The 27,807-nt window shown below is 42.4% G+C and overlaps 1 protein-coding gene across 1 annotated transcript in view; it reads right to left on the minus strand.

Annotated features, from left to right (window-relative positions):
* The window catches only part of STX8 (syntaxin 8), a 322,619-nt gene that overhangs the window by 286,532 nt on the left and 8,280 nt on the right, over positions 1–27,807 (minus strand). The window contains exons 3-4 of the mRNA XM_054456619.2: positions 17,062–17,156; positions 4,741–4,851 (exon numbers count right to left, since the gene is read on the minus strand). Coding sequence (XP_054312594.1) covers positions 4,741–4,851; positions 17,062–17,156 — 206 coding nt within the window. The remainder of the gene's footprint in view (positions 1–4,740; positions 4,852–17,061; positions 17,157–27,807) is intronic.

Raw genomic sequence — 27,807 nt, forward strand, 5'->3', positions numbered from 1 at the left:
TGGAGCAACGCTAGCTGGGTATTTGTTCTCATGGCCCTTGAGCAGATTTCCCGGGGACTTTTCTACACAGCTTTTGAGAGTGGTTTTGTCTAGTATGAATTTTCTTATTGATCAGACTCCTCTGGAATGTCTACAGGACTTGCACTTTTGGGACAAGCATATGTGGACACGTTCCTGTTAGGGTGTTGGGTCTAAAGCAATCCTAGTCCAAGGAATCACCAATGGAAGTGAATGGGAAATTCACCTTCCAGGCCACCGACATCATTCTCCTTCCTCTCTGTATCTGCAATGATTTTCTTTCTTCATGGTGCTCAGTGTCCAGTCACCACATTGGTTTCCCGCTCTTGGCCAGATTCCATGTCATCCGGAACGGACCATCGCTGTGTGTTATGTCCACGTCTGCCTTCTTCAAATCACTCCACAGGAGTCATTTCCCCTTGACAGTACTTAGATTATTTTTAAACAGAATTCTTCTAGAAGCTTATTCTGAACTATCCTAGACTTCTGGTCCTGAACAGAAAAGATACACCAATCTGTATGTTGCCCGTGGTTTCATCTTGAGAGCATGTAAGTAAGTCTGGCCAGTTACTTTATTTCAACCCTCAGGGATTCAGTTACCTTTGCTTGACAGTGTCTCCCCAGTATGATCTCTGTCCCCATGCCACTCAGCCATTCACCAACACACCAACAAGCAACAGCTTTAGTCCATCACATGGATCAGCCTTATAGGCATGAAGAACAGAAGGCAGTGCCAGTGGCAGGACCCAAGAGGTCCTCAGAAGGCCTCCATCCAAAAAAACCACCTGACACTAACCTACCAAATTCCCTAAACATTCCCATCAACTAATTCACTGTGGTTTCAATCCTAGGGTTTAAGGAGGTTTCAGTTAAAATACCTCCAGAAGACAAGACATTGCCAGCCGTTGATTCCACTGCTAGAATTAACATGAGATTGCTCACTAATAAGACAATAGGCAGCAAGCTGGGCACGGAGGGAAGCAGACACGGAACAAATGAGATGTGGAAGAGGAGAATGGAGGGCAGAGGACCAGGTGCAGCGTATGATGGGGTCAAACAGACCAGGTCCTTCTAGAGCACTCAGGGGGCATGACACAAGGGACAGAAGATCTCCAAAGCAACAAGGCAGCATGAGCTCCCTCCTAGCCTGATGGAGACACAATGCTCCAGTAATAACATCTTGTATTTACAAAGGTCTTAAAGAGTTTACAAAGCCCATCTCATAGCAATCACTTCATCTGGTCCTAACGACAATGAAAAATGGGCAGCACATGTATCCCCAGTATAAGGTCAATGACTTAGAATCTTGAACCCTCTGAGCCTCAGTTTCTCTTCTGCAAAATGGGGTATTATAAAGAGCGCCTGAACAAATGCACATAAAGAGCTTAGCACAGTGCCTACAATATAAGAAACAAATAGCAGACGTAAGCTATAGGTCTCATGACTAGTACATCGTGACATAGAACAGTCGTTCTAACCCTGCCACCTACTAAAACCACCCGGCAGCCTCCCCGGCCTTACTGCTGCCCAGGCCTCACCCAAGACTATGAATCAGACTGCAAGTATATGGTCTAAACATTTGTATTTTTTTTTTCTTTTTTTCCATTCTCTCCGGGGTGATCCTGATGCAAAGTGCCACGATTAAGAATAAATGACACAGGCCGGGCGTAGTGGCTCATGGCTGTAATTCCAGCATTTTGGGAGGCTGAGGCGGGCAGATCACCTGAGGTCAGGAGTTCAAGACCAGCCTGGCCAACATGCTAAAACCTCATCTCTACCAAAAATACAAAATTAGCCAGGCATGGTGGCGCATGCCTGTGATCCCAGCTACTCGGGGGGCTGAGGCAGGAGAATCACTTGAACTTGGGAGGCAGAGGTTGCAGTGAGCTGAAATTGTGCCAGTGCACTTCAGCCTGGGTGACAGAGCAAAACTCCGTCTCCAGAAAAAAACAAAACAAAACAAGAGCCGGGTGCGGTGGCTCACGCCTGTAATCCTAGCACTTTGGGAGGCCGAGGCAGGCAGATCACAAGGTCAGGAAATCGAGACCATCCTAGCTAACACGGTGAAACCCCGTCTCTACTAAAAATACAAAAAATTAGCCGGGCGTGGTGGCAGACGCCTGTAGTCCCAGCTACTCGGGAGGCTGAGGCAGGAGAATGGCATGAACACGGGAGGCGGAGATTGCAGTGAGCCAAGATTGCGCCACTGCACTCCAGCCTGGGTGACAGAGTGAGACTCTGTCTCAAAAAATAAATAAATAAATAAGGAATAAATGATACAAAGCAGTAATTTCTCAAATTGTAATGTGCATTCAAATCACCTGATGATCTTGTTAAAATGCAAGTTTTAATTCCATAGTTTGGGGTTCGGGTTGGAAAATTCTGAGTTTGTAACACGCTGCCAGGTGATGCTGATGCTGCTCATCAGCAGGTCACACTTTAAAGGACACAGAGATGATCAGAGAAGAGGGGTGATAAGAGACAGGCAAGTGGGGACCAAAAACTAACAAAACAAACAACACAAGGACCTGGTGGGAGGACTTCAGAGGTCCTCGGCCTAATTTCCTAGGTTGGCCCCTTCAGCATCATTAAGTGGCACAATTAAGCAAAGAGCGGAGTCTGGTGCAAAACACGCTCTTCTCAAATGGGAACTATGACTATTTATCACGACTGCCTCATCAGTACCAAGCAGAAGTCTGAATGTTTTGTCCCCCTCCTGACCATCATGTCTCTACACGACCCCTATTCCTCCATGAAACAAGCTCCCCGTCCTATGTCCTTATTGATTTCTTGACTAAAAAGACTCTGCCTTCAGTGCCGCTTCTGAAGACAGTACTTTTTTTTTTTTTTTTTTTTTTTGAGACAGAGTCTTGCTCTGTCGCCCAGGCTGGAGTGCAGTGGTGTGATCTCGGCTCACTGCAACCTCCACCTCCCAGGTTCAAGCAATTCTCCTGCCTCAGCCTCCCGAGTAGCTGGGACTACAGGTGCCCGCCACCGCGCCCGGCTACTTTTTTGTTTTGTTTTGTTTTGTTTGTATTTTAGTAGAGACAGCGTTTCACCTTGTTGCCCAGGCTGGTCTCAAACTTCTGAGCTCAGGCAATCCACCCACCTCCGCCTCCCAAAGTGCTAGGCTTACAGGCATGAGCCACTGCACCCAGGCGACAGTACTTTCTTTTCACCTTTGATTCCTTTGCTCACCTGTTCTCTTTGACCAACCTGGACCACCTTCATCCACATACTTCACCCCTGTACCCTGGGACTGAATATGCCAGGGAAATATTGGGAACCACAGTAGATTGGCCTAGCACAGGCTTCTGTCTTCATACAAACCCTGCCCAGGAGACTGCCAATAGAGTATCACCCCTCCCTCACTGACTCGTTAGGTTCATTTCTTCACAGAAGCAACTTAACATTTCATCTACCTTCCTGTATTTCACAGTTTCTTCATGGAACCTGGATCGCCGCGCCTGAGAAGACTGGAGCCCATGGGAAAATCAGTTTCATTTTATTCAGCTTGTTCTAGGCAGTGGTTTGGAATCTGGGTTGTATATTAGAATCACCTGAGACCTCCCTGCCCCCTCTGCCCCTCCACCTCAATCCCACTCTGGTTCACCTGTCTGAGGTGGAGTCTGATAAAGCATGGCTAGGGTCCAAAACCACTGCCCTTGGGAAGCCACACTGTTCCTAACTGGGAACCAACTAGAAACAAGCTCCTCTCCACGATAAATGCATCATCCCTAGTGTGGAAGATGAGGAGAGGCGGGTTTCCACCCAAGCTCATTGCCTTCTGTGATGGTTCCCACGATGAAGCTAAGGAAGTTCTGGAAACAGGGGGAGGCCAATTCTAAAGATGTAGCGATTTACGGTTCATCAACCTCAGCCTTGGAAAGCCCGACCCGTCCTCCAGGTCTTCCAGCAGAGCCGGGCTCAAAGCAGCTGTCGGCTCTTTGAAGTGTGAATCACTCACTGGCGAAGAATGGGGAGGAGGATCCAACTCCTTTGCCTCTGTGAGCCCCGAACCAGTCTTATTAGGACTCATGTTTTCAACATGCCAATTAAAAAAAAAAAAAACTGCTTTGCCCACACAGAGAAGTAGTGACTTCAGGAGTTTAGAAGGCAGTTAACAAAGCAGAAAACTCAACCAAAGAATGCCAAAGAAATGTTCTGACTTCACCCACAGTCTCCCTTAGTAGGTTCCACCCAAGATGGGATTCAGCTGAACATACCTGGTTTACTAAACCTAGAAAATTAACGAAAACTGGCCGGGCACGGTGGCTCACGCCTGTAATCCCAGCACTTTGGGAGGCCGAGGCGGGCGGATCACAAGGTCGGGAGATCGAGACTATCCTGGCTAACATGGTGAAACCCCGTCTCTACTAAAAATACAAAAAATTAGTCGGGCGCGGTGGCGGTGGGCGCCTGTAGTCCCAGCTACTCGGGAGGCTGAGGCAGTAGAATGGTGGGAACCTGGGAGGTGGAGCTTGCAGTGAGCCGAGATCGCACCACTGCACTCCAGCCTGGGTGACAGAGCGAGACTCTGTCTCAAACAAACAAACAAAAAATTAACGAAAACTAAATTGAGTAGAAAATTATAGTCAAACACCATAAATGAATAGAATAGATTTTGATTAATTCCTAAAGTAAGCCATTCAGGAAACAGCTGTAATATCTGCAAAGGAGTCTGTGCCCACCAAGTAATCCCTGTAAATAAAAACATCCTACCTGATTAGATCTGGTTCGGCACCCTCATTCTTAAAGGATGCCAGAAGTAGTCTCTCTCGAGTTACAAGATCATCCAAGAGGTTCTGTCTTCGGTCCCCTTCAAGCTGTGTTCTGCAGACATCTTGTTAAGGTTCAATGGTGAATAAATGGCCTCGTTTTAACTATTACATTATTAAGTCAGCTCTTCAAGTCAGTTGTGGCTTTTACAGACTGTAATCACTACTACCCAGAAGGGATGCGCACCACTCTTGCGCTTTTCCTGCTCTGACCTTCATCTGCACCAGGCCATCAGGTAAAGGACCTTGGCAGGACCATCGCAGAGGGACTTACACTGACATGGATCACGACACAAGTTCTTTCATTGAGAAATATGCCAGGTAAATATTACTTTCCTCCTTGTGACCAAACTTATTTACTTATTTTTGAGACACAGTCTCGCTGTGTCACCCAGGCTGGAGTGCAATGGCGCGATCTCGGCCCACTGCAACCTCTGCCTCCCGGGTTCAAGCAGTTCTCCTGCCTCAGCCTCCCGAGTAGCTGGGCTTACAGAAGCACACCACTACACCCAGCTAAGTTTTGTATTTTTATTAGAGACGGGGTTTTGCCATGTTGGCCAGGCTGGTCTCGAACTCATGACCTCAGGTGATCTGCCTGCCTTGGCCTCCCAAAGTGCCGGAATTACAGGTGTGAGTCACCACGCCCAGCCCCAGTGACCAAATTTAAATGACTTTTCCTGCCAATGGTGCAACCTGGCTCAGTGATTCCTTAGGTTTTGAGTTATACTTGTGTGTCAGTGTTCCAGGGCGTTTTCCTACATATTAATACCCTAAGACGCTCTGTTTAAAAAAGTGGGGGCTCTGGGGGAGAGAAGTTCTCTATATTGCTCTCTTTCTTCCATGTTAATATCTATTAACACACCTAGAATATTTATAAAGTGCTACTTTATGCAACAGATTTGCTGTATAAATTGTTACCATCAGTTCACTATTTAAATACATTGCATGGTTTGTAAAGAAACTTACAAAGAGAATCATTTTAATGTGTGATTCTAGCAAACACGCTGGACTAGGAGCCCTAGAGGCAGAGTTGTAGCCCTATTCTTACCACTATCTATGCTCTTGAACCAGTTATTTCACCTTTTGGGATCTCTCTTTCTTTATATGTAACACTAGATAATCTCTAACATCTTTTCCACAACAATTCATAAGTGATGTTTAAAAAAAAAAAAACAAAAAACCATCCTTCTGGGAAATGTAGTCTTTGGAAAGAAACCTACAATTCACCAATAGGTGGATGAAAGTGCGGCGCGTGCGCATAGGCGCGCATGAAGCAAAAAGGGAAGTGGCGTCTGTCAACAACCGGCACCACTTCCCTTGGACTAAGTACAAAGTTTTACATACTAGCTTTCTTGATGCAAACTACAAAAGTGGTGTGGTTTTTTTTTGGAGACGGAATCTTGCTCTGTGTACAGGCTGCAGTGCAGTGGCGCGATCTCGGCTCACTGCAACCTCCGCCACCCGGGTTCAAGGGATTCTCCTGCCTCAGCCTCCTGAATTGCTGGGACTGCAGCCACGCGCCACCACGCCCAGCTAATTTTTTGTATTTTTAGTAGAGACAGGTTTTCACCATGTTGGCCAGGATGGTCTCGATCTCTTGACCTCATGATCCACTCGCCTCAGCCTCCCAAAATGCTGGGATTACAGGTGTGAGCCACTGCGCCCGGCCACAAGTTTTTTGTTTGTTTGTTTTTAGGCTGAACTGTGCCTATGTGTGTGGTATGTTAAGAAACACAATAGGGCTGGGCGTGGTGGCTCAACGCCTGTAATCCCAGCACTCTGGGAGGCCGAGGTGGGCGGATCACGAGGTCAAGAGATGGAAACCATCCTGGCAAACATGGTAAAACCCCATCTCTACTAAAAATACAAAAACTAGCTGGGTGTGGTGGCACGCACCTGTAGTCCCAGCTACTCCGGAGGCTGAGGCAGGAAAATCGCTTGAACCCGGGAGGCGCAGGTTGCAGTGAGCCAAGATCGTGCCACTGCGCTCCAGCCTGGCGAAAGAGCCAGACTCTGTCTCAAAAAAAAAAAAAAAAGAAACACAGTAAAGGAAATGTTGGATGGAAACAACTTCTGCCATAAGAAGAATGAGTGGAGAAAGCTAACACTTTTTTAAAATATATCTGGCCAGGCGTGGTGGCTTAATGCCTGTAATCCCAGCAGGTCAAGACGGGTGGATCACGAGGTCAGGAGTTCGAGACCAGCCTGACCAACATGGTGAAACCCCATCTCTCCTAAAAATACAAAATTAGCTGGTGCACGGTGGCGCACAATCCCAGCTACTCAGGAGGCTGAGGCAGGAGTATCACTTGAACCCAGGAGGTGGAGGTTGCAGTGAGCCAAGACCATGCCACTGCACTCCAGCCTGGGAGACAGAGCAAGACTCCGTCTCAAAAAAAAAAAAGAAAAGAAAAGAAATACACACAAAAACAAGATACCACTTCCACCTATCAGATTAGGAAACTGAGAAGACAGTTTTGGAAATGGAGAAAGAACCAGGCACTCTCATCCACTCTTTCCTTTTCTTTTTTTTTTTTTTTTTGTTAAGATGGAGTCTCGCTCTGTCATCCCAGGCTGGAATGCAGTGGTGCAACCTCAGCTCACTGCAACCTCTGCTTCCTGGGTTCAAGCAGTTCTCCTCTCAGCCTCCCAAGTAGCAGGGATTACAGGCGTCCACCACCACACCCAGCTAATTTTTGTATTTTTTTTTGAGAGACAGGATTTCACCATGTTGGCCAGGCTGGTCTCAAACTCCTAATCTAAAGTGACCCACCTGCCTCCCAAAGTGCTGGGATTACAAGCATGAGCCACTTCACCTCACCTCATACATTCTCTTTTTTTTTTTTTTGAGACAGTGTCTCCCTCTGTCGCCCAGCATGGAGTGCAGTGGCATGATCTTGGCTCACTGCAACCTCCGGCTCAAGAGTTTAAGCGATTCTCCTGCCTCAGCCTCCCAAGTAGCTGGGATTACATGTGCACGCCACCATGCCCAGCTAATTTTTGTATTTTCAGTAGAGACGGGGTTTCACCATGTTGTACAGGCTGGTCTCAAACTCCTGACCTCAAGTGATCCACCCACCTCAGCCTCCCAAAGTGCTGGGATTACAGGCGTGAGCCACCACACCCGGCCAACTCATACATTCTTGATAGGAATGCAAACAGGTTCAACCAACTGCTAGACTGCCTTCTAAATACCTAACAAAATATAAAAGGTACAGTCTTTCAACAGACATTTCTCCTGCAGATACAGTCCTACAAGGACTCAGAAGCAAGGATGTCCACTGAACCATTATTTATAATAGCCACATTGGAAATATCAAGTAACTAGTGTATCTATACAATGGAATGTTTTGTAGCCTTAAAAAAAGAATAGGAAAGCTGCTTAGGGGGCTGATAATGATAATTAACATTTTTTAGCACTTACTGTTTACATGAATTATTTGACATGGAATAATCTACAAAATATAACATTAAACCAAAAGAGGAAAAAAAACAGCAGCAGCAAGGAGCTAAACAATGAACAGTATGCTCCCACTTTGTTAAAAAAAAATCATATCTATATATGTGTGTATATATACACACAAAATTTCTGATATATAAACATTGCCTCTAAGGAAGGACAACTGGGGATTAAGGGTATAAGGGAGACTGATGTTTCACTGACTATTGTTTCCTAATGTTTGTCTCTATCATCTACTAACCAATAAAAACATAAGCTTCAGAACCATACGTATAATATAATCCCTTTATAGTCAAAAGAATTTTATATTTACATATGCATATATTTCAAGCCTAGAAAACTCTGAGATACTAGCTACCATCAACATTTAACTATGAAGAATGAGATGAGACAGGATAGAATAAGGAAGAGAAAGAGGAGTCATTGGTAACAACTAATGAGAAATGTATCAGTAGAAAGTATAATACTTTTTGTAATGAAAACAATAAAGGTACACTTTAAAATCAGCAGATACTAGTCACAGATTTAAACTTATGTCAGGTCGGGCGCAGTGGCTCATGCCTATAATCCCAGCACTTTGGGAGGCCAAGGCGGGCGATCACGAAGTCAGGAGATCAAGACCATCCTGGCTAACAAGGTGAAACCCCTTCTCTACTAAAAAAAAAAATACCAAAATTAGCCGGGCATGGTGGCGGGTGGCTGTAGTCCCAGCTACTTAGGAGGCTAAGGCAGGCGAATGGCGTGAACTCAGGAGGTGGAGCTTGCAGTGAGCCGAGATTGCGCCACTGCACTCCAGCCTGGGCAACAGAGCAAGACTCCGTCTCAATAAAATAATAATAATAAAAATAAATAAATAAATAAACTTGTTAAGAAGGAGCTAACAAAGAACATCAGTTTCAGAAACAGTAAAACTTGATGACTATGTTTTGTAGATGAGTAACCAAAGAACAGAAACCCACACAGTTGATGCTAGAAGAGGCTTTAAAGATCCCAATTCTCTCGTTTTGCTGACCAGAAATTAAGGGCCAGCCCAGCTAAGTCACTTGCCTGGGTTAACAGCAATGCTAGGTGAGAGCCCAGCTCTTTCTATCCTAGCTCACAGCTTTTCCACCAAACATTCTGGGGACTTCTCCACCTTGAGGTGCTGACTTAACTTTGTCACTTCTTAGAATCCTGATAAAAACAATACTGTGAGTACGAATTCAGAATATTCCCAGAGACTCTGTAAATCTGGAAAACAATCCAATTAGGAACATGCTGCCTCTTTGTTTTATTTTATTTTAAACTACGGAGAGAACAGAGCATACGGAGATGGGGAGGAGGGAGATGGAATGAGAATAAATTGATTAATGGACCATCTGCATAGCACCCTTGCTATATAAGGGTTGTTTTTAGTAAGAGGTCAAAGGATCATCCAGGAAACAATCTATACAGCATGTATGTGGACAGGTGTGTAGCAGTTGGTTAAAGTAGGATAGTGGGGAAAGAGTGTGCCTGAGTGATGCTAAGGACAAGTAGAAAGTAGGGCACACAGGCCGAGCGCAGTGGCTCACTCCTGTAATCCCAGCACTTCGGAAGGCTGAGGCAGGCGGATCACGAGGTCAGGAGTTCGAGACCAGCCTGGACAACATGGTGAAACTCTGTCTCTACTGAGAAAATACAAAAATTAGCTGGGTGTGGTGGTACACAACTGTAGTCCCAGCTACACAGGAGGCTGAGGCAGGAGAATCGCTGGAACCCGGGAGGTAGAGGTTGCAGTGAGCCAAGATTATGCCACTGCACTCATGCCTGGGCAACAGAGTGAGATTCCGTCTAAAAAGAAAAAAAAAAAAAATAGTACAGCACACAGTCAGTGGCCAGTGCTGGGGACCCCCTCTTCCACCAACCTGGTGAATAGCCAAGGAAGAAGATCAGAGAACAGACAGATAAAGAAAAGGAAGAGAAGAGCTAACTATCATAGTATGTTGTCCTTGGCTATGCTGATTTTACATGTAATTATAGCCAATTCATGGATATGTAAGGTTGTAAATAAAACTGGATCCTGATTTCTTATTACTGATACTGACTATCAGCATGCATAAGCCCAGCTTCTCTGCTGTAACCTGGTAAGCATTTGAACCACAGATGGAGCGGGGTAAATATGCAACTAGATCCACAGGTCACCCAATCCCACTCCAGCTCCTGGATTTTCTCGTATATTTGGTATAATGCTTAAGAATTTAGGCCAGGCACAGTGGCTCACACCTGTAATCCCAGCACTTTGGGAGGCTGAGGTGGGCGAATCACCTGAGGTCAGGAGTTTGAGACCAGCCTGGCCAACATGGCAAAACCCCGTCTCTACCAAAAACAAAAATTAGCCAGGTGTGGTGGTGCACACCTGTAATCCCAGCTACTTGGGAGGCTGAGGTAGGAGAATTGCTTGAACTTGGGAGGCAGTGGTTGCAGTGAGCTGAGATCGCACCACTGTGCTCCAGACCAGGCAACAAGAGTGAAACTCCATCTCGAAAAAAAATAGAATCTAGGTAAGCCTTATTTTGTGAAAGGGCTGCTCTGGCGAAGGAAGAAGTTTGCAGATAATTACTTCTCCATGCCAAAAAAGAAGAACTGCAAGGGAACAGTTTAAGGTTTTAGAGGTCAAAAGACTTTTCTGGCTTTCTTTTTTTAAGTCAACAAACTCTAATAAATATTTATGATGTACTAGGCCAAGTCCTTACCTTCCTCAAAGCACTGATCACATTTTGCAAGTACTATTTTAATATCATCATTGTTTGTGAGTTTTGATATAACCATCACGCATGATTAAAAACTCCACACAAACAAAGGATGACCTGTAAATTCTCAATGGTAGCTGAAATCTTTACAATAATGATAAAATAATCAATAGCAGCTAATCCTCAAGGAGGACTTAGTATATGTGAAGCACCCTGTACGCATATAATCTCATCCTTACACAACAATCCTTTATGCCAGGTGGACTTCTAGCATCCCATTCCACAAATGAGGCACAAAGAGGTTAAGTAACTTCCCCAAGGGTGTTGGTAACCACCTTTTATTCAACACTCACCATTATGGGGGGCTAGTCATGTGAAGAAAAAAGATTTTCTTCAACTTGCACAATAATCTGGCAAAGTATGATTATTCCTACATTACAGATAATGCAACTAAGGTCCAGAAAGGCTAAACTGCTGTTTGGCCTTGGTAAGTGGCAGAGCTGGTCTTCAATCTCAGTTCTGTCTGCTTTCAAAGCCAATGTTGTTCCCACTATACCAATAGCACCTAGACATTCAGGTTTCATGGACCAGTAATATGTTCAAAAAAACAAGGGGGGGGGGTGTAACTTTTATAGAATTACCAATTATACATTTTGCCAGGTATGGATGTTCAAGAAAAAAAAAAGAAACAAAACTATCTACTTTTACTATCATGGTGAAAAAGCAAGAAGATTTTAACACCAAAAACTAGAAAGAACCGTGTAACCGTTCTGTATAAATCAGAAAACAGGCTTGATATGGTGGCTCACACCAGTAATCCAAACATTTTGCAGGCCGAAGTGGAGGATCGCTTGAGACTAGAAGTTCGAGACCAGCCTGGGCAACATGGTGAGACCCCATCTCTACAAAAAATTAGCTGGGCATGGTGGCATACACCTGGAGTCCTAGCTACTTGGAAGGCTGAGGCAGGAGGATCACTTGAGCCCAGGAATTTGAGGCTGCACTGAGCTAGGATTTTGCCACTGCCCTCCATCCTAGGCAACACAGTGAGATCCTGTCTTTAAAAAGTCAGAAAAAAGTTCTATAAATCAAAAAACTTCTGCCACACAAACACTATCTTCTTATTTTTCTTATGTTACCAAGTATCAGTGAAAACCGATAGACAGGGACAGTGTTTGAAAACCACTTCACCTCCACTGGAGCTACCGGGGATACCTGTAAAATCTGTTCAGTCAGCCTCTCCACAACCACATCCATTGGGGTTTGTTATGTAGTAATCACCACATCTGTCTATGCACTTATCTATCTACTTACCTATCTTTGTTTTTCCAAAAAATTGAGTTGAGAAAATTTATTTATAGATTTTTCTTTTTTTTTTTTTTTGAGATGGAGTCTCGCTCTTTCGCCCAGGCTGGAGTGTAGTGGCGCTATCTCAGCTCACTGCAAGCTCCGCCTCCCAGGTTCACGCCATTCTCCTGCCTCAGCCTCCCGAGTAGCTGGGACTACAGGCGTCCACCACCACGCCCAGCTAATTTTTTTTGTATTTTTAGTAGAGACGGGGTTTCACCGTGTTAGCCAGGATGGTCTCAATCTCCTGACCTCATGATCCACCTGCCTCGGCCTCCCAAAGTGCCTGGGATGAGAAAATTTATTTATAGATTTTTAAAACTTATTTCCAAAGGCCTTCTCCCAAGACACGAAAGTACTTTTTGACATCAAACCCCTCTGTAAAGAAATTTTCTTTATTCTCTTTAAAATAAGTAAAGGTGCTGCCTCCTGTGAAATGCCAACAAAAGGATAAGTTTCACGTGAAGCCAACTCTAAGAAGATGGTACTAAGTATCTTTAGTACTATCTGGAATTTCATATGCAGCCTCCCATAGCATACCCCTCCTCTCAGCTGGTGAGGCAATTATAGTTCCTATCTCAAAGAAACACTGCGAACAGATGTTAAGGTCTTTCAGCAATTTAAACTCTCTGACTGCAAGACTTTGGTTTATTAATTGCATACTAATGGATTCAAAAGCACAGAACTTCCATTTTAACTTGACTTTTATTCTTGCCAGGAGAAAAATACTTTTTCAGGAGAGAGCATAACATCTCATGCCTTAATTCCATGAATTTCATTGTTTAGAAAGCATTTGCATAGGACTTATCTTTCTGGCAACTCCTAGTGTTCTTTGGACAAGTTCACAAGCGTAGAAAGGCATCAATTTATTAAGTATCATAAACTCTCAACTACCCAGCACAGTAAGGAAATGTGGTATTCAAATATTCACATTAAAAAAGTCACCAAACATTAATTATGCCTTCAAAAAAGGATTAAAAAGTCACTCCATTGGTGATTTATGAACAAACATTTTTCTCAACATCATAAAGTACACCTAATAAACCACAATGAACACTGTTTAATCTTCGGATGGTTAAAATGGTTCTTGAAGATTTGTATCATAAACAAGATTTGTCTTGGCAGTCCAGTAACACAACAATTCACAGAGAATTCTAGTTGAAGACATGCCAGGTGACAGCTGACTGTATTATTTCTACTAAAGTATAATTCAGCTTTTAAACAATTCATGTTGGGGTCACACAGCCTGTGTTTGAACCTGGCTCTTCCATTTCCTAGTTGTGGGGTCCTGGGTAATGACTAAAGCTCTCCAAGAATCCTCTCCTCAGTATAGAAAACTCCTCTGCTGGGGCTGGGCGCAGTGGCTCACGCCTGTAATCTCAGCATTTTGAGAGGCCCAGGAGGGTGGATCACCTGAGGTTGGGAGTTCGAGACCAGCCTCGACAACATGGTGAAACCCCGTCTCTACTAAAAATATAAAAATTAACCGGGCATGGTGGCACATGCCTGTAATCCAAACTGCACGGGAGGCTGAGGCAGGAGAATCGCTTGAATTCGGGAAGCAGAGGTTGCAGTGAGCCGAGATTGTGCCACTGAACTCTAGCCTGGGTGACAGAGCGAGACTCTGTCTAAAAAAATAAAAAACAAAACAAAACGAAAACAAACAAACAAGAAAACCTCCTCTGCTGGAATTCTGGGTTCTCTCTCCAGCTTTATCAGTGACTTTCAGTGTAAAGTTTAACTTGGCCTCAGTATCTTTTTTTGTAAAGAAGGGAAGGAAACACCAAAAAAAAATCTAATACTATGAGATTATTAGGACTCATAGATTGCTATCTATCTTAAATCTGGAGGATAACTGCCAGAGAATTATTTTAAATGTTTGGGAAGAAGAAGGAGGTTAGGGGAAGGGAAAATGGGAGGAACAGAAGGAGAATTAAAAAAAGACCCTCATAATATATAAGCTACCTCCTTTCCCTTACATCAAAAGTGTCCTCCGTGGCCAGGCACAGTGGCTCACGCCTGTAATCCCAGCACTTTGGGAGGCTGAGGCGGGCGGATCACCTGAGGTCAAGAGTTCAAGACCAGCCTGGTCAACATAGTGATACCCTGTCTCTACTAAAAATACAAAAATTAGCCAGGCGCAGTGGCGTGCACCTGTAATCCCAGCTACTCAGGAGGTTGAGGCAGGAAAATCGCTTGAACCCGGGAGGTGGAGGTTGCAGTGAGCTGAGATTACACCACTGCACTCCAGTCTGGGCGACAGAGCAAGACTCCATCTCAGGAAAAAAAAAAAAAGTTGGCCTCCCTGAAAATAAACAGGTTTATGAGCGCCCTCATGGGGTAGATTAGCTAAATGTCATCCCTAGTACTGGCTGCAGTTGTTACAGTAGAAATAGATCAATTATTTGAAAAAATGAATAGAATTTTAAAGAAAGTTGTTGTATTCCAGTTGAATTTTTGATGTCTCCTAGTAAATTCTAAATTATCCACATTAAGGCCCCTAAATATTTTTGTAAAGTTTTAAATAACTCTTATTCAGTGTTTTTGATGCTTACTGCTCAATTCAATAATTTGGGAAGTAATTGTGAGATGACCACAAAACCAAAAATCTGTGAGATTTCAACAGATGGTCAGACTGTAAGCATTTAAGAGAACAAAGTCAATTATAACTGTGGTATGCTTAGTACTCTGTAATAACTAGCAGAAATTATTATTAATAGAAAAAAGTAAAAGCTCTTAATTTGTATATTTTTCTTGCCCTATAGGTTTAGCACATAAATAAGATGACTAATAATGTTACCTTAATGGAAGCAAATGTATATTATATCATGAAACAATATGTAGTTACCTTTCAAATATATGTGCCTTAGGTAACACTAACATGAATTTACACACCTTGCCATGTGTAGACTTCCCAGTGCTTAGTACTGAAAGCAGAGGAAACAGTCCTTCTCATCTGAAACTACTAAAAACACAAAAATTAGGCCGGGTGCGGTGGCTCATGCCTGTAATCCCAGCACTTTGGGAGGCCAAGGCGGGTGGATCACGAGGTCAGGAGATCGAGACCATCCTAGCTAACACGGTGAAACCCCGTGTCTACTAAAAATACAAAAAATGTGCCGGGTGTGGTGACGAGTGCCTGTAGTCCCAGCTACTTGGGAGGCTGAGGCAGGACAATGGCGTGAACCCGGGAAGCGGAGCTTGCAGTGAGCCAAGATTGCGCCATTGCACTCCAGCCTGGGCGACAGAGTGAGACTCCATCTGAAAAAAAAAAAATTAGCTGGGTGCAATGGCGCAGTGAGTACATTAGGACTTGTTGATATGGGTAAAATAAAAACCCTTTGTATGATAGACCAACTGTGCCATAACAAATTATACCAGATGGAAGGTAAAGTATCTCAGAATATTCTAATTGTGTTAAAAATAAGGCTCTAATTGTTTGAAATTAAACTTTTATTTGAAACCTTAGTGGATCAGTAATTGAATATCTAGAAAATCATGCAACTAACCCAACTTTCCTGGTGATATAAAGGGGTTACAATGGGGGAAAATATTTTTTAGAACACTTTCCATTGTTTTATCTAAAAAGCTGTATTCCTGTATTTCCCTATGTTTAAAATCTGGCAGTATCCATTTCCTGAAATACCAAAAATTGGGTCTTTGGCATGAACTACTGACAATTTAGAGAAATGATGAGAGAAGACCAGTTTGAGTTAAGTTTTCAAACCAATATACACTCGAGTGTAAAGGGTTAGTGTAGGTAACAAGTCATGTATATTTTCCTAAATTGATCAGATTATGAATTTCTTTTTTATTATTTGAGACAGGGTCACACTCTGTTGCCCAACCTGGAGTGCTGTGGCATGATCTTGGCTCACTGCAACCTCCGCCTCTCAGGTTCAAGTGATTCTCCTGCCTCAACCTCCTGAGTAGCTGGGAGTACAGGCGTGTACCACCATGCCCAGCTAATTTTTATATTTTCAGTAGAGACTGGGTTTCACCATGTTGACCAGGCTGGTCTCGAACTCCTGGCCTCAAGTGCTTGGCCTCCCAAAGTGCTGGGATTATAGGTGTGAACCACCACACCTGGCCCAGATTATGAATTTCTAAAAAAAAAATATTTTAACACTTCGTAGGAGTTCAAGATGATGGCATAACTTACTTCAAGGAAGTTCCACCCCATCCCTTCCCCTCAAACTCCCATGCTAGAGGCAGTGTCTGTGCCTCTGGAGGAAAAATAAGGCAAACAAGCCACATCTCAATCATCTACATAAACATGGGGCAGGTGGGGAAGAGGAGCGATGTATGCTTTCTACTGGTATTGCCCACTCCAAAAAGAAATGGATCATTAAAAACTCTGGAAACTCCCAGAAGCGGAATCACAGCTTAGGATGATCATGGAAGTTTTCCTGTTGGAGCAATAGCTAGCCATGGTCAAGGCAGTCTAGACAGAGAGCAGTGTGGGGCTCCATAAATACCACACTGACGGAAAGCATTAGCTTCCTGAACTGTACAGGTTATACCCAAATAAGTTAATTCCCTCGGTAGGTCTTGCTTTGCCAGCATATTCACTGTAAAACATGTAACAGACACTTAAAACAGAAATCAAGATTACAGGCAATATTTTGGAAACCAGGTCTTCCTCAAGCTGTGGGAAAATCTGGGTGGCCCAGATTCCTTCCTTTCTTAAAATACGACTGCTTTTCCTCCCACTCTAGAAAAGAGGTGGAAATGTTTACATGGATACATCTGATGTGTTGACACAGCTCTTAGCAATAAGTCCTTCAAAAGGGCGATCTTTTCCTTCAGGTTCTGCAACAAAGCTCTGATTGTCACGGTAAGCTGAAAAGAAAAGAACACATCCTAAGTATTCTAGTCCAGAGTGTAGAATCCACGAAATTATATCACGTAAACACTACTTCACAGGCTATGATGCAACCAAGCAAGGGCTGGAAGAGATAGATACTCAGCCCCTCACGACAAACTCAGGGCTGGAAGGAGGCTCAGTGGTTCCCTGGCCCAGCTGCCCACCTACAGCCTGTAACCGCTCCACAACGTGGCCAAGTGGTGAGCCAAGCCAGACTGGAACACCGATACTGACTAGAAACTGTCAGTGTGCTCTCACCATCAGCTGAATCCTGTCGCCTGAGCTTCTACCCCATTGACCCTATTTATCTACCTTGGAACCACGCAGGAAATTGTGTTCCCCAAGTCTTCATCTGAGAGCAAAAACCCACAGTTCTCTGAACCAGGCTTCAAACGACAAAGCATGGAGTCCCATTCCCATCCCCACCGGGCTCTCTGAACAACTGGTGAAATTTATAACCCAATGAAACGTTTTATGGCAATGTGTTCTTTTTAGGCAAGAGGAATGCTAACCACATATGACTCTTTTCCCAGGAGTGTGTGCATTTTCTCCAGTCATCCCACAGGAAGTTTTTGTCCGTGACTCTAACCTGTTACATTAAAGGATGGAGAAGAGGGCAAGAAGAGCGTCTCTCAGGAATTTGGAAATGTGAAAAAACTGCCTGCGTAAGTTAAAACATATTCAACCACGGATGAAATCAGAGATATGTTAAAAAGACAGAATACCACAGGTTTCCTTTGCTACCTTGACAAAAGCAGCAATTACATAACTCAAGCAGATTCCCTCCTTAGATTTGCAGAATCACACCAAGGAAAACCAGCCAGTGTGCCAGAGACTGGCCCAGACTGCACACATCCAGCATCCCTCCAAGGCACCAGCAGCCAAGTCTAACCTGACCTATCCCCATACCCCTGGGAACCAACGAAGAACCACCTACAATTTTGTGGGGAAACACCAAGGAAAGCAGATCTCTCTACACTCAAAGAGAAAAGAGCGGCTGGGCGTGGTGGCTCACAGCTGTAATCCCAGCACTTTGGGAGGCCGAGGAGGGTGGATCACGAGGTCAGGAGATCCAGACGACAGTGAAACCCCGTCTCTACTAAAAATACAAAAAATTAGCTGGGTGCGGTGGTGGGCGCCTGTAGTCCCAGCTACTCAGGAGGCTGAGGCAGGAGTATGGAATGAACCTGGGAGGTGGAGCTTGCAGTGAGCCAAGATCGTGCCACTGCACTCCAGCCTGGGCGACAGAGCGAGACTCTGTCTCAAAAAAAAAAAAAAAAAAAGATAAAAGGACAAAACAAGCAAACAAAAAGGCGCCACACACACCAGGCCTACGAAGAGGAGTTCACAAAATCAAAGACCAAAAGCATTAGGGAGATGAAAGACGGAGTATGTAGCCATTAAAAATTATGGCTCAAATCTCAATTTGTTCACATAGAAAGATATCCATCACAGCTTATGAAAAGAAAAATATCAAGTCATAAAATATCACCCAAACAGAGAAAAAACAACCCAGGAACTAAATACAAACATTGAAACCATGAAAGCACCATGGTTCTATCTAAGTAGTGGAATTTTCTAATATTTTATAAGAAAATGATCACTTTTGTCATCAGGAAAAAAATGTCATTATCATAATTAAAGACACTTTCTAGAGCACAAAAAGATGGAAAGTCTAATTCACATTTTAAGCTACCATAACCTTGGTAACAAGCACTGACAGAGATAACCACATGTCAATCTTACTTAGGAATTATAAATGTAAAAATCTTTTCAAAAAATATTAGCAAAGCAAATTCAGAATTACATTAAAAAGGACCCTATACTATCAACAAGTAGAAATTATTCTAGTAATTTAAGAACAGTCTGATGTTAGAAAAATCTAGTAATAAAGCTCATGGTGTTAATAATTAAAAACAGAATAAACATATGATTAGTACAGTTTAAGGGAAATTATAAACAAAAGAAACTCACACAAAAAAGAAAGAAAAACTAAGAATAGAACACTACTGCCTTAACTGCAATATTATTTAACTTTGCTCTAGAAGTTCTAACCAATACAATAAGAAAAATTAAAGAAAAATACAAGGACTACAAGGAAAGATAAGATTATTATTATTTGCAGATTGATAATAGTCTACTTGGAAGAGTTAAGAGAATCAACTGAAAGATTATTATTGTTTAATATTTTATTTATATATATATATTTTTTTTTTTTTTTTTTTTTTTTTTTTGAGACAGAGTCTTGCTCTGTTGCCCAGGCTGGAGTGCAATGGAGTGATCTCGGCTCACTACAACCTCCGCCTCCCGTGTTTAAGCGAGTCTCCTGCCTCAGCCTCCTGAGTAGCTGGGACTACAGGCGCCCGCCACCACACCCAGCTAATTTTTGTATTTTTAGTAGAGACAGAGTTTCACCATATTGGTCAGGCTGGTCTCGAACTCCTGACCTCAGGTGATCCATCCACCTCAGCCTCCCAAAGTGCTGGGATTACAGGCATGAGCCACCGTGCCCAGACTGAAAGATTATTAAAAACAGTAGAGGCTGGGCTGAAAGACTATTAAAAACAGTAGAGGCCAGGTGCTGTGGCTCACACCTGTAATCACAGCACTTTGGGAGGCCAAGGTGGGAGGATCACGAGGTCAGGAGTTTGAAACCAGCCTGGCCAACATAGTGAAACCCTGTCTCTACTAAAAATACAATAATTAGCTGGGCGTGGTGGTGCACACCTGTAATCCCAGTTACTAGGGAGGCTGAGGCAGGAGAATGGCTTGAACCCAGGAAGGGGAGGTTGCAGTGAGCCAAGATGGTGCCACTGTATTCCAGCCTGAGCAACAGAGCAAGATTCCGTCTCAAAAAAACAAAAACAAAAACAAAAACAAAACTGGTAGAAGAATTCAGTATGGTCATTAGTCATAAAGCGAAAAAAAATCAAGGGCATTCCTAAATGTAAGTAATACCTAGGGAGAGTTTTTTAAATTGTTATCTTAAAACTTCATTAACAATACCAACAAAATTTAAAAAATATCTAGCACAGTGCCTGGAACATAGTAACTGTGCAATAAATACTGCTGAAGAAACAAAAGGAAACACTCAATATTGTGAAAATGTAAGTTTTCCCCAATTTAAATCTATAAACATACATGTCTACTTGAAATTCCATTTGGAATTCTTTTATTGCAGAAGAGGTGATAATTAAGGCACAGCACAGTTTGTTTTTTTTTTTAATGAAGTTTTACAAAATTACTCTGACAGAAGGATAAATGAAGGAAAATAAAAACCATGAATATGTATAATGTTCATAGGGGCCTTAATCAGATATAAAGTGATTATAAAAAACTACAATAACTGACGCTGGCAATTACCAACAGCTTCAGTAGTGCAACATAACAGACAAACGGCCCAGAAACAAGTAGCTGTATAAAAATCCAGTGAATTAAATATGAACTATTTCATATGAGGGAAAGAAATTCATAATTTAGCAAATGGGGAAAAAATAAAATTAGATAACTACGACACACCAAAGTAAACACCAAGTATTTCAAAGATTTACACACACAAACAAAACAAAATAACAGAAAAAAAAGCTTAAGGAAAATTTACATAATTAAGTATTTATATAACCTCTGCATGTAAAAGGCCTTTTTAAGCATGGTATCTCCTTCCCCGTTAGAAAAGATCACCAATACACATGCTGATAATTTCAAATAAAATTTAAAAACCAGTACATGTTTTACAATGTCACTTACAAAATCAAGTTAATAGAGAAAGTATTTATACTAAATATACCAGATCAAAGCTTAACATAGTTAACATATATAAAAAGAAAACTCTGAAATTAAGAAACAAGGCTGGGCACAGTGGGTCATGCTTGTAATCCCAGCACTTTGAGAGGCCAAGGCAGGAGGATCTCTTGAGGCCAGGAGTTTGAGACCAGCCTAGCCAACATGGTGAAACCCCGTCTCTACTAAAAATACAAAAATTAGCCAGGCATGGTGGCTGGTGCCTGTAGTCCCAGCTACTTGGGAGGTTGCGGCAGGAGAATCACTTGAACCTGGGAGGCTCGGAGGCTGCAGTGAGCTGAGATTGTGCCATTGCACTCCAGCCTGGGCAACAAAAGCAAAACTCCATCTGGCCAAAAAAAAAGGAAAAGATGTTCAAGACATAATAAAAAATGCATATTAAACTACTGTAACATAGTATTTTTACCTAGTAGAGATTTTTTAAAAGATAATCAAAATTGGTGTAGAAGTGTTATTCTGCAATATATGTGTTCAAAAGGCTTAAAATGTTATACAATCCAAATCCGGAAAGTCTACATTGAAGAATTTATTTCAACATGGGCAATAATTTGGCTATACTTAAAAATCATTTGTAATTAGAAAGAATCTAACCGTCCAAGAAGATGACACTAGTTAAACAGATAATAGCCCTTCATGTAAAAGATGAAACCATATATTTACTAGAAGAAAGCAGGAATAAATTTTTTATAACCTGGAAACAGCAAAAACTTAGATATGACTAAATATATGGAAGCAATTAAAGATTGACAGCCAACTTCATTTAAAAAAAAAAAAAAAAAAAAAAACTTTCAGCCGGGCACGATGGCTCACGCCTGTAATCCCAGCACTTTGGGAGGCTGAGGCAGGTGGATCACGAGGTCAGGAGATCGAGACCATCCTGGCTAACACGGTGAAACCCCGTCTCTACTAAAAATACAAAAAATTATAAATATATAAAAAGCCAGGTGTGGTGGCGGGTGCCTGTAGTCCCAGCTACTCGGGAGGCTGAGGCAGAAGAATGGTGTGAACCCGGAGGCGGAGCTTGAAGTGAGCCAAGATCGCGCCACTGCACTCCAGCCTGGGCGACAGACAGAGCGAGACTCCGTCTCAGAAAAAAAAAAATTTTTTTTTTAAACTTTCACATGACAAAACTACCACAAGCAAGTCAAATGTCAAATGATAAAGGATAGGAAATAACTGCAATTTATCACAAGGAGCTTATCTCCCTAATATGTGAGGAGCTCTTAAAAGATCAAGACTAAAAAGGCTAATAATCTGGTAGAAAAATGGGCAAAAGACAAGACAGTTCACAGAAAAAAAAAATACATATATATGGCCCTTAAGCATATGAAAACACACTCCACTTCACTCATTATATGAGAAATACAAATTTAAAATGACACTGAAATACCATTTCTCACTTATGAGGTTAACAAAAATTCAGAAGATTCACACACCCTCTGTTGGCCAGGTTGTGAAGAAACAGAAGCGCTCACACATTGCTGGCGGGGTGGCAAGGGTGACAATCCCTTTGAGGGAGGATTTCACAACAGGTTAAAAAAAAATTACACATGCCCTGGTTCTGAGAACTCACCTTTGAAAGACACCTATGCAAAAATTTTTTTAAAGGACAAGGTAATTTACTGCAGCATTATTCACAACAACTCAAGACTGGAAGCAATTTAATGGCCTTTCCTTAGGAGACAAGTTAAATAAAGAATGTTACATCTATGCAATGGAGTACCCACACAGCCCTAAAGAAGAACAAGGAAAATGAAATAAAATGTAGAGGTTTCTATATTATTAAGTGAAAAGACCAAGATACAAAAGAGTATCTGTCATTCATTCATTCATCCATTTATTTATTTATTTATTTATTGAGACGGAGTTTCACTCTTGTCACCCAGGCTGGAGTGCAGTGGCACGGTCTCGGCTTGCTGTAACCTCTGCCTCCTGAGTTCAAGTGATTCTCCTGCCTCAGCCTCCCAAGTAGCTGGGATTACAGGCGCTCGCCACCACACCCGGCTAATTTTTGTATTTTTAGTAGAGATGGGGTTTCACCATGTTGGCCAGGCTGGTCCCAAACTTCTGACATCAGGTGATCCACCTGCCTAGGCCTCCTAAAGTGCTGGGATTACAGGCGTGAGCCACCGCGCCCGGCTCAAAAGAGTATCTTTTATATAAAAGGAAGAACATACACACAGACACACAGAGACACACACATACACACGCAGAGAGGTTTATTTCTGCAAAAAGTAACACAGGAAGAATAAACCAGAAATTAATGAAAATGGTTATTGAGAAGAAGTAGGTTAAGAAAAGGTAGAAAAGAGAGGAATGGGAACAAGACTTTGAGTGTCACTTTTATATAATTTTGACTTCTGAACAATGTAAATGTTTTACTTATTTAAAATTAAATTAAAAAGTTGGAAAAAGCAACTCCTCAAAATGAATAAAAACAGAAACAAAGGATAACATAAGACAGAAAAAAAAAGAATCAATTATTGCAAAAGTCCTCAAAAAAATACTGGCAAACTGAATCCAGCAGCACATCAAAAAGCTTATCCACCACGATCAAGTAGGCTTTATCCCTGGAATGCAAGGTTGGTTCAACATATGCAAATCAAAAAATGTGATTCATCACACAAACTGAAATAAGACAAAACCTACATGATTATCTCAATAGAAGCAGGAAAGGCTTTTGATAAAATTCAACACCACTTCATGTTAAAAACTCTCAATAAACTAGGTATTCAAGGAACATACCTCAAAATAATAAGAGCCATCTATGACAAACCCACAGCCAACATCATACTGAATGGGCAAAATCTGGCAGCATTCCACTTGAAAACTGGCACAAGACAAGGATGCCCTCTGCCACCACTCCTATTCAACATAGTATTGGAAGTCCTGACCAGGGCAATTAGGCAAGAGAAAAAGAGGAGAAGAGAGGAGAAAAGAGAGGAGAAAGGAAAGGAAAGGGAGAGAAAGAGAGAAAGGAAGGAAAAGAAAGAAAAGAAAAGAAAGACAAAGAGAGGAAAGAAGGAAGGAAGGAAGGAAGAGAAAAGGCATCCAAATAGGAAGAGAGGAAGTCAAACTATCCCTGTTTGCAGACAACATGATCCCATATCTAGAAAATCTCATTCTCCCAGTCCAAAAGCTCATTAAGCTTATACACAACTTCAGCAAAGTCTCAGGATACAAAATCAAAGTGCAAAAAATCACTAACATTCCTATACACCAACAGTCAAGCCAAGGGCCAAATCAGGAATGCACTCCTATTTACAATTGCCAACAGAAAATAAAATACCTAGGAAGACAGCTAACCATGAGGTAAAGATCTCTACAAGAAGAACTACAAAACACTGCTCAAAGAAATCAGAGATGACACAAACAAATGGAAAAACATTCCATGTTCATGGACAGCAAGAAGCAATATCGTTAAAATGGCCACACTGCCCAAAGCAATTTATAGATTCAATGCCATTCCTATTAAACTACCACTGACATTCTTCACAGAACTAGAAAAAAGTATTTTAAAATTCATATGGAACCAAAAAAGAGCCCAAATAGCCAAGGCAATGCTAAGCAAAAAGAACAAAGCTGGGCCGGGCGCAGTGGCTCATGCCTGTAATCCCAGGACTTTGGGAAGCCAAGGCGGGAGGATCATCTGAGGTCAGGAGTTTGAGATTAACCTGGCCAACATGACAAGAGCCCATCTCTACTAAAACTACAAAAATTAGCTGGAAGTGGTAGCTCATGCCTGTAATCCCAGCTACCCGGGAGGCTGAGGCACGAGAATCACTTGAACCCGAGATGCAGAGGTTGCAGTGAGCCAAGATCGTGCCACTGCACTCCAGCATGGGTGACAGAGTGAGACTCTGTCTCAAAAAATAATAATAAAATAAAAATAACATAGCTGGAAGCATCATGCTACCCAACTTCAAACTACTATAGGGCTACAGTAACCAAAACAGACATAGACCAACAGAACAGAATAGAGAACCCAGTTGACCAGGCACAGTGGCTCACGCCTATAATCCCAGCACTTTGGGAGGCCGAGGCAGGCAGATCACTTGAGGTCAGGATTTCGAGACCAGCCTGGCCAACATGGCGAAACCCTCTCTCTACCAAAACTACAAAAATTAGCTGGGCATGGTGGCACATACCTGTAATCCCAGCTACTCGGGTAGCTGAGATGCAAGAATCACTTGAAGCCAGAAGGGAGAGGTTGCAGTGAGCTGAGATTGTGCCACTGCACTCCAGCCTAGGTGATGAAGAAACACTGTCTCAACAACAACAACAACAAAAAAATAGAGTACCCAGAAATAAGGCCACACGTACAACTATCTGATCTTCGACAAAGCTGACAAAAACAAGTAATGGGGAAAGGATTCCCTATTCAATAAGTGGTGCTGGGGTAACTGGCTACCACATGCAGAAGATAGAAACTGAACTCCTTCCTTACACCATATGCAAAAATTAACTTAAGATGGATTAAAGACTTAAGTGTAAAAACTAAATCTATAAAAACGTGGAAGACAATCTAGGCAATACTATTCTGGACATAAGAACAGGCAAAGATTTCAGGACAAAGACACCAAAAGCAATTGCAACAAAAGCAAAAATTGACAAATAGGATCTAATCAACTAAAGAGCTTCTGCACAGAAAAGGAAACTATCCACAGAGTGAACAAACAATCTACATATCGGGAGAAAATATTTGCAAGCTATGCATCTGACAAAGATCTAATAGCCAGTATCTATAAGGAACTTAAGCAAATTTACAAGAAAAATCCACCCCATTAAAAAGCGGATAAAGGACACGAATAGACACTTCAAAAGAAGACAGGCACGCTGCCAAAAAAAACAGGAAAAAAAGCTCAACATCACTGATCATTAGAGAGGTGCAAATCGAAACCACAATGAGATACCATCTCACACCAGTCAGCATGGCTATTACTAAAAAGTCAAAAAATAACAGATGCTCGGGAGGTTGCGGAGCAAAAGGAACACTTATACACTGCTAGTGGGAGTGTAAATCAGTTCAGTCATCGTGGAAGATGGTGTGGCAATTCCTCAAAGTACTAAAAACAGAAATACTATTTGATTCAGCAATCCCGTTATTGGGTATATACCCGAAGGAATAGAAACCATTCTTCCATAAAGACACATGCACAAGGCCGGGTGTGGTGGCTCACACCTGTAATCTCCGCAACTTGGGAGGCCGAGGTGGGTGGATCACCTGAGGTCAGGTGTTCGAGACAAGCCTGGCCAACGTGGCGAAACCCCACCTCTACTAAAAATACAAAAATTAGCCAGGCATGGTGGCAGGTGCTTGTAATCCCAGCTACTCCGGAGGCTGGGGCAGGAGAATCACTTGAACCTGGGAGGCAGAGGATGCAGTGAGCCGAGATTGCACCACTGCACTCCAGCCTGGGCAACAAGAGCAAAACTCCGTCTCAAAAAAAAAGAGAGAAAAAAAGAGACACATGCATGTGTATGTTCGCTGCAGCACTATTCACAATAACAAAAGACATAGAATCAACCTAATGCCCATCAATGGTAGACCAGATAGAGAAAATGTGGTACATATACACCGTGGAATATTACGTTGCCATAAAAAAGATCAAGATCATGCATGTCCTTTGCAGGAACATGAATGGAGCTGAAGGCCATTATCCTTAGCAAACGAATGCATGTTCTCACATTCTGTAGGTTGTTTGTTCACTCTGTTGATATAAGAGAGCTAAATGGTGGGAACATATGGATACACAGAGGGAAATGATACACACTGGGGCCTAGCAGAGGGAGGAAGGTGGAAGGAGAAAGACGATCAAGAAAAATAATCAGTGCTAGGCTTCATACCTGGGTGACACACCTGGGTGACATACCTGGGTGACATTATTTTAATGTGTACAACAAACCCCCATAGCACAAGCTTACCTATACGACAAACCCACATATGTACCCCTGAACTTGAAAGTTAAACTCTTAAAAAAAATTATTCTAATAACTTTGGAACATAATAACCTCGGTATTCTTAGTAGATTAGTCTAAACTTAAAAAGACTCAAATTTTGAACTTAGTGTTTGTCGTGGTACCTTAGAGTAATTTTGAAACCATTTTCTGTAAACTGTAAAATAGACCAAATGAGTAAAAACATACTGACGCTTTTGGAAACTAGGATTCTCAGTGTGAGAGAAAGAAAATAGAAATTTGGAATGCAGAAAATAAGGAAGAAAGGTGTGGTGTTAGATTTGAATCGAAGGCATATATTTTTAATCACAATCACAAGTATAAACTTGTGATTTCACAAAAATCTATTTCCTAGCCAAATCCCACCACTGTTTTTATACAGCCCATAACTAAAGATGGTTTTTAAATTTTTTTCTTTTTTGAGACAGGGTCTCACTCTGTTGCCCAGGCTGGAGTACAGTGGCGCGATCTCAGCTCACTGCAGCCTCCACCTCCCGGGTTCAAGCAATTCTCCTGCCTAACTCTCCCGAGTAGCTGGGACTACAAGGTGTGCACCACCACGCCTGGCTAAGTTTTATATTTTTAGTAGAGATGGGGTTTCCCCATGTTGCCCAGGCTGGTCTCCAATTCCTGACCTCAAGCAATCTGCTCGCCTCAGCCTCCCAAAGTGCTGGGATTACAGGTGTGAGCCACCACGCCTGGCCTGTTTTCACATTTTTAATGTAAAATATAAAAACTATAACTATCCTTGTGCTGAGAATAGAAACTCAAAGACTTGAAGACACTGTCTCTCGGCCTGCAAAGACTAAAAGATTTATTATCTGGAGGAAGTTTACTAACCCTTGAACTAGACTATAAAATTGTTAG

The sequence above is a fragment of the Pongo pygmaeus genome, chromosome 19 (genome assembly GCF_028885625.2).
Source record: "Pongo pygmaeus isolate AG05252 chromosome 19, NHGRI_mPonPyg2-v2.0_pri, whole genome shotgun sequence".
NCBI lineage: Eukaryota > Metazoa > Chordata > Mammalia > Primates > Hominidae > Pongo > Pongo pygmaeus.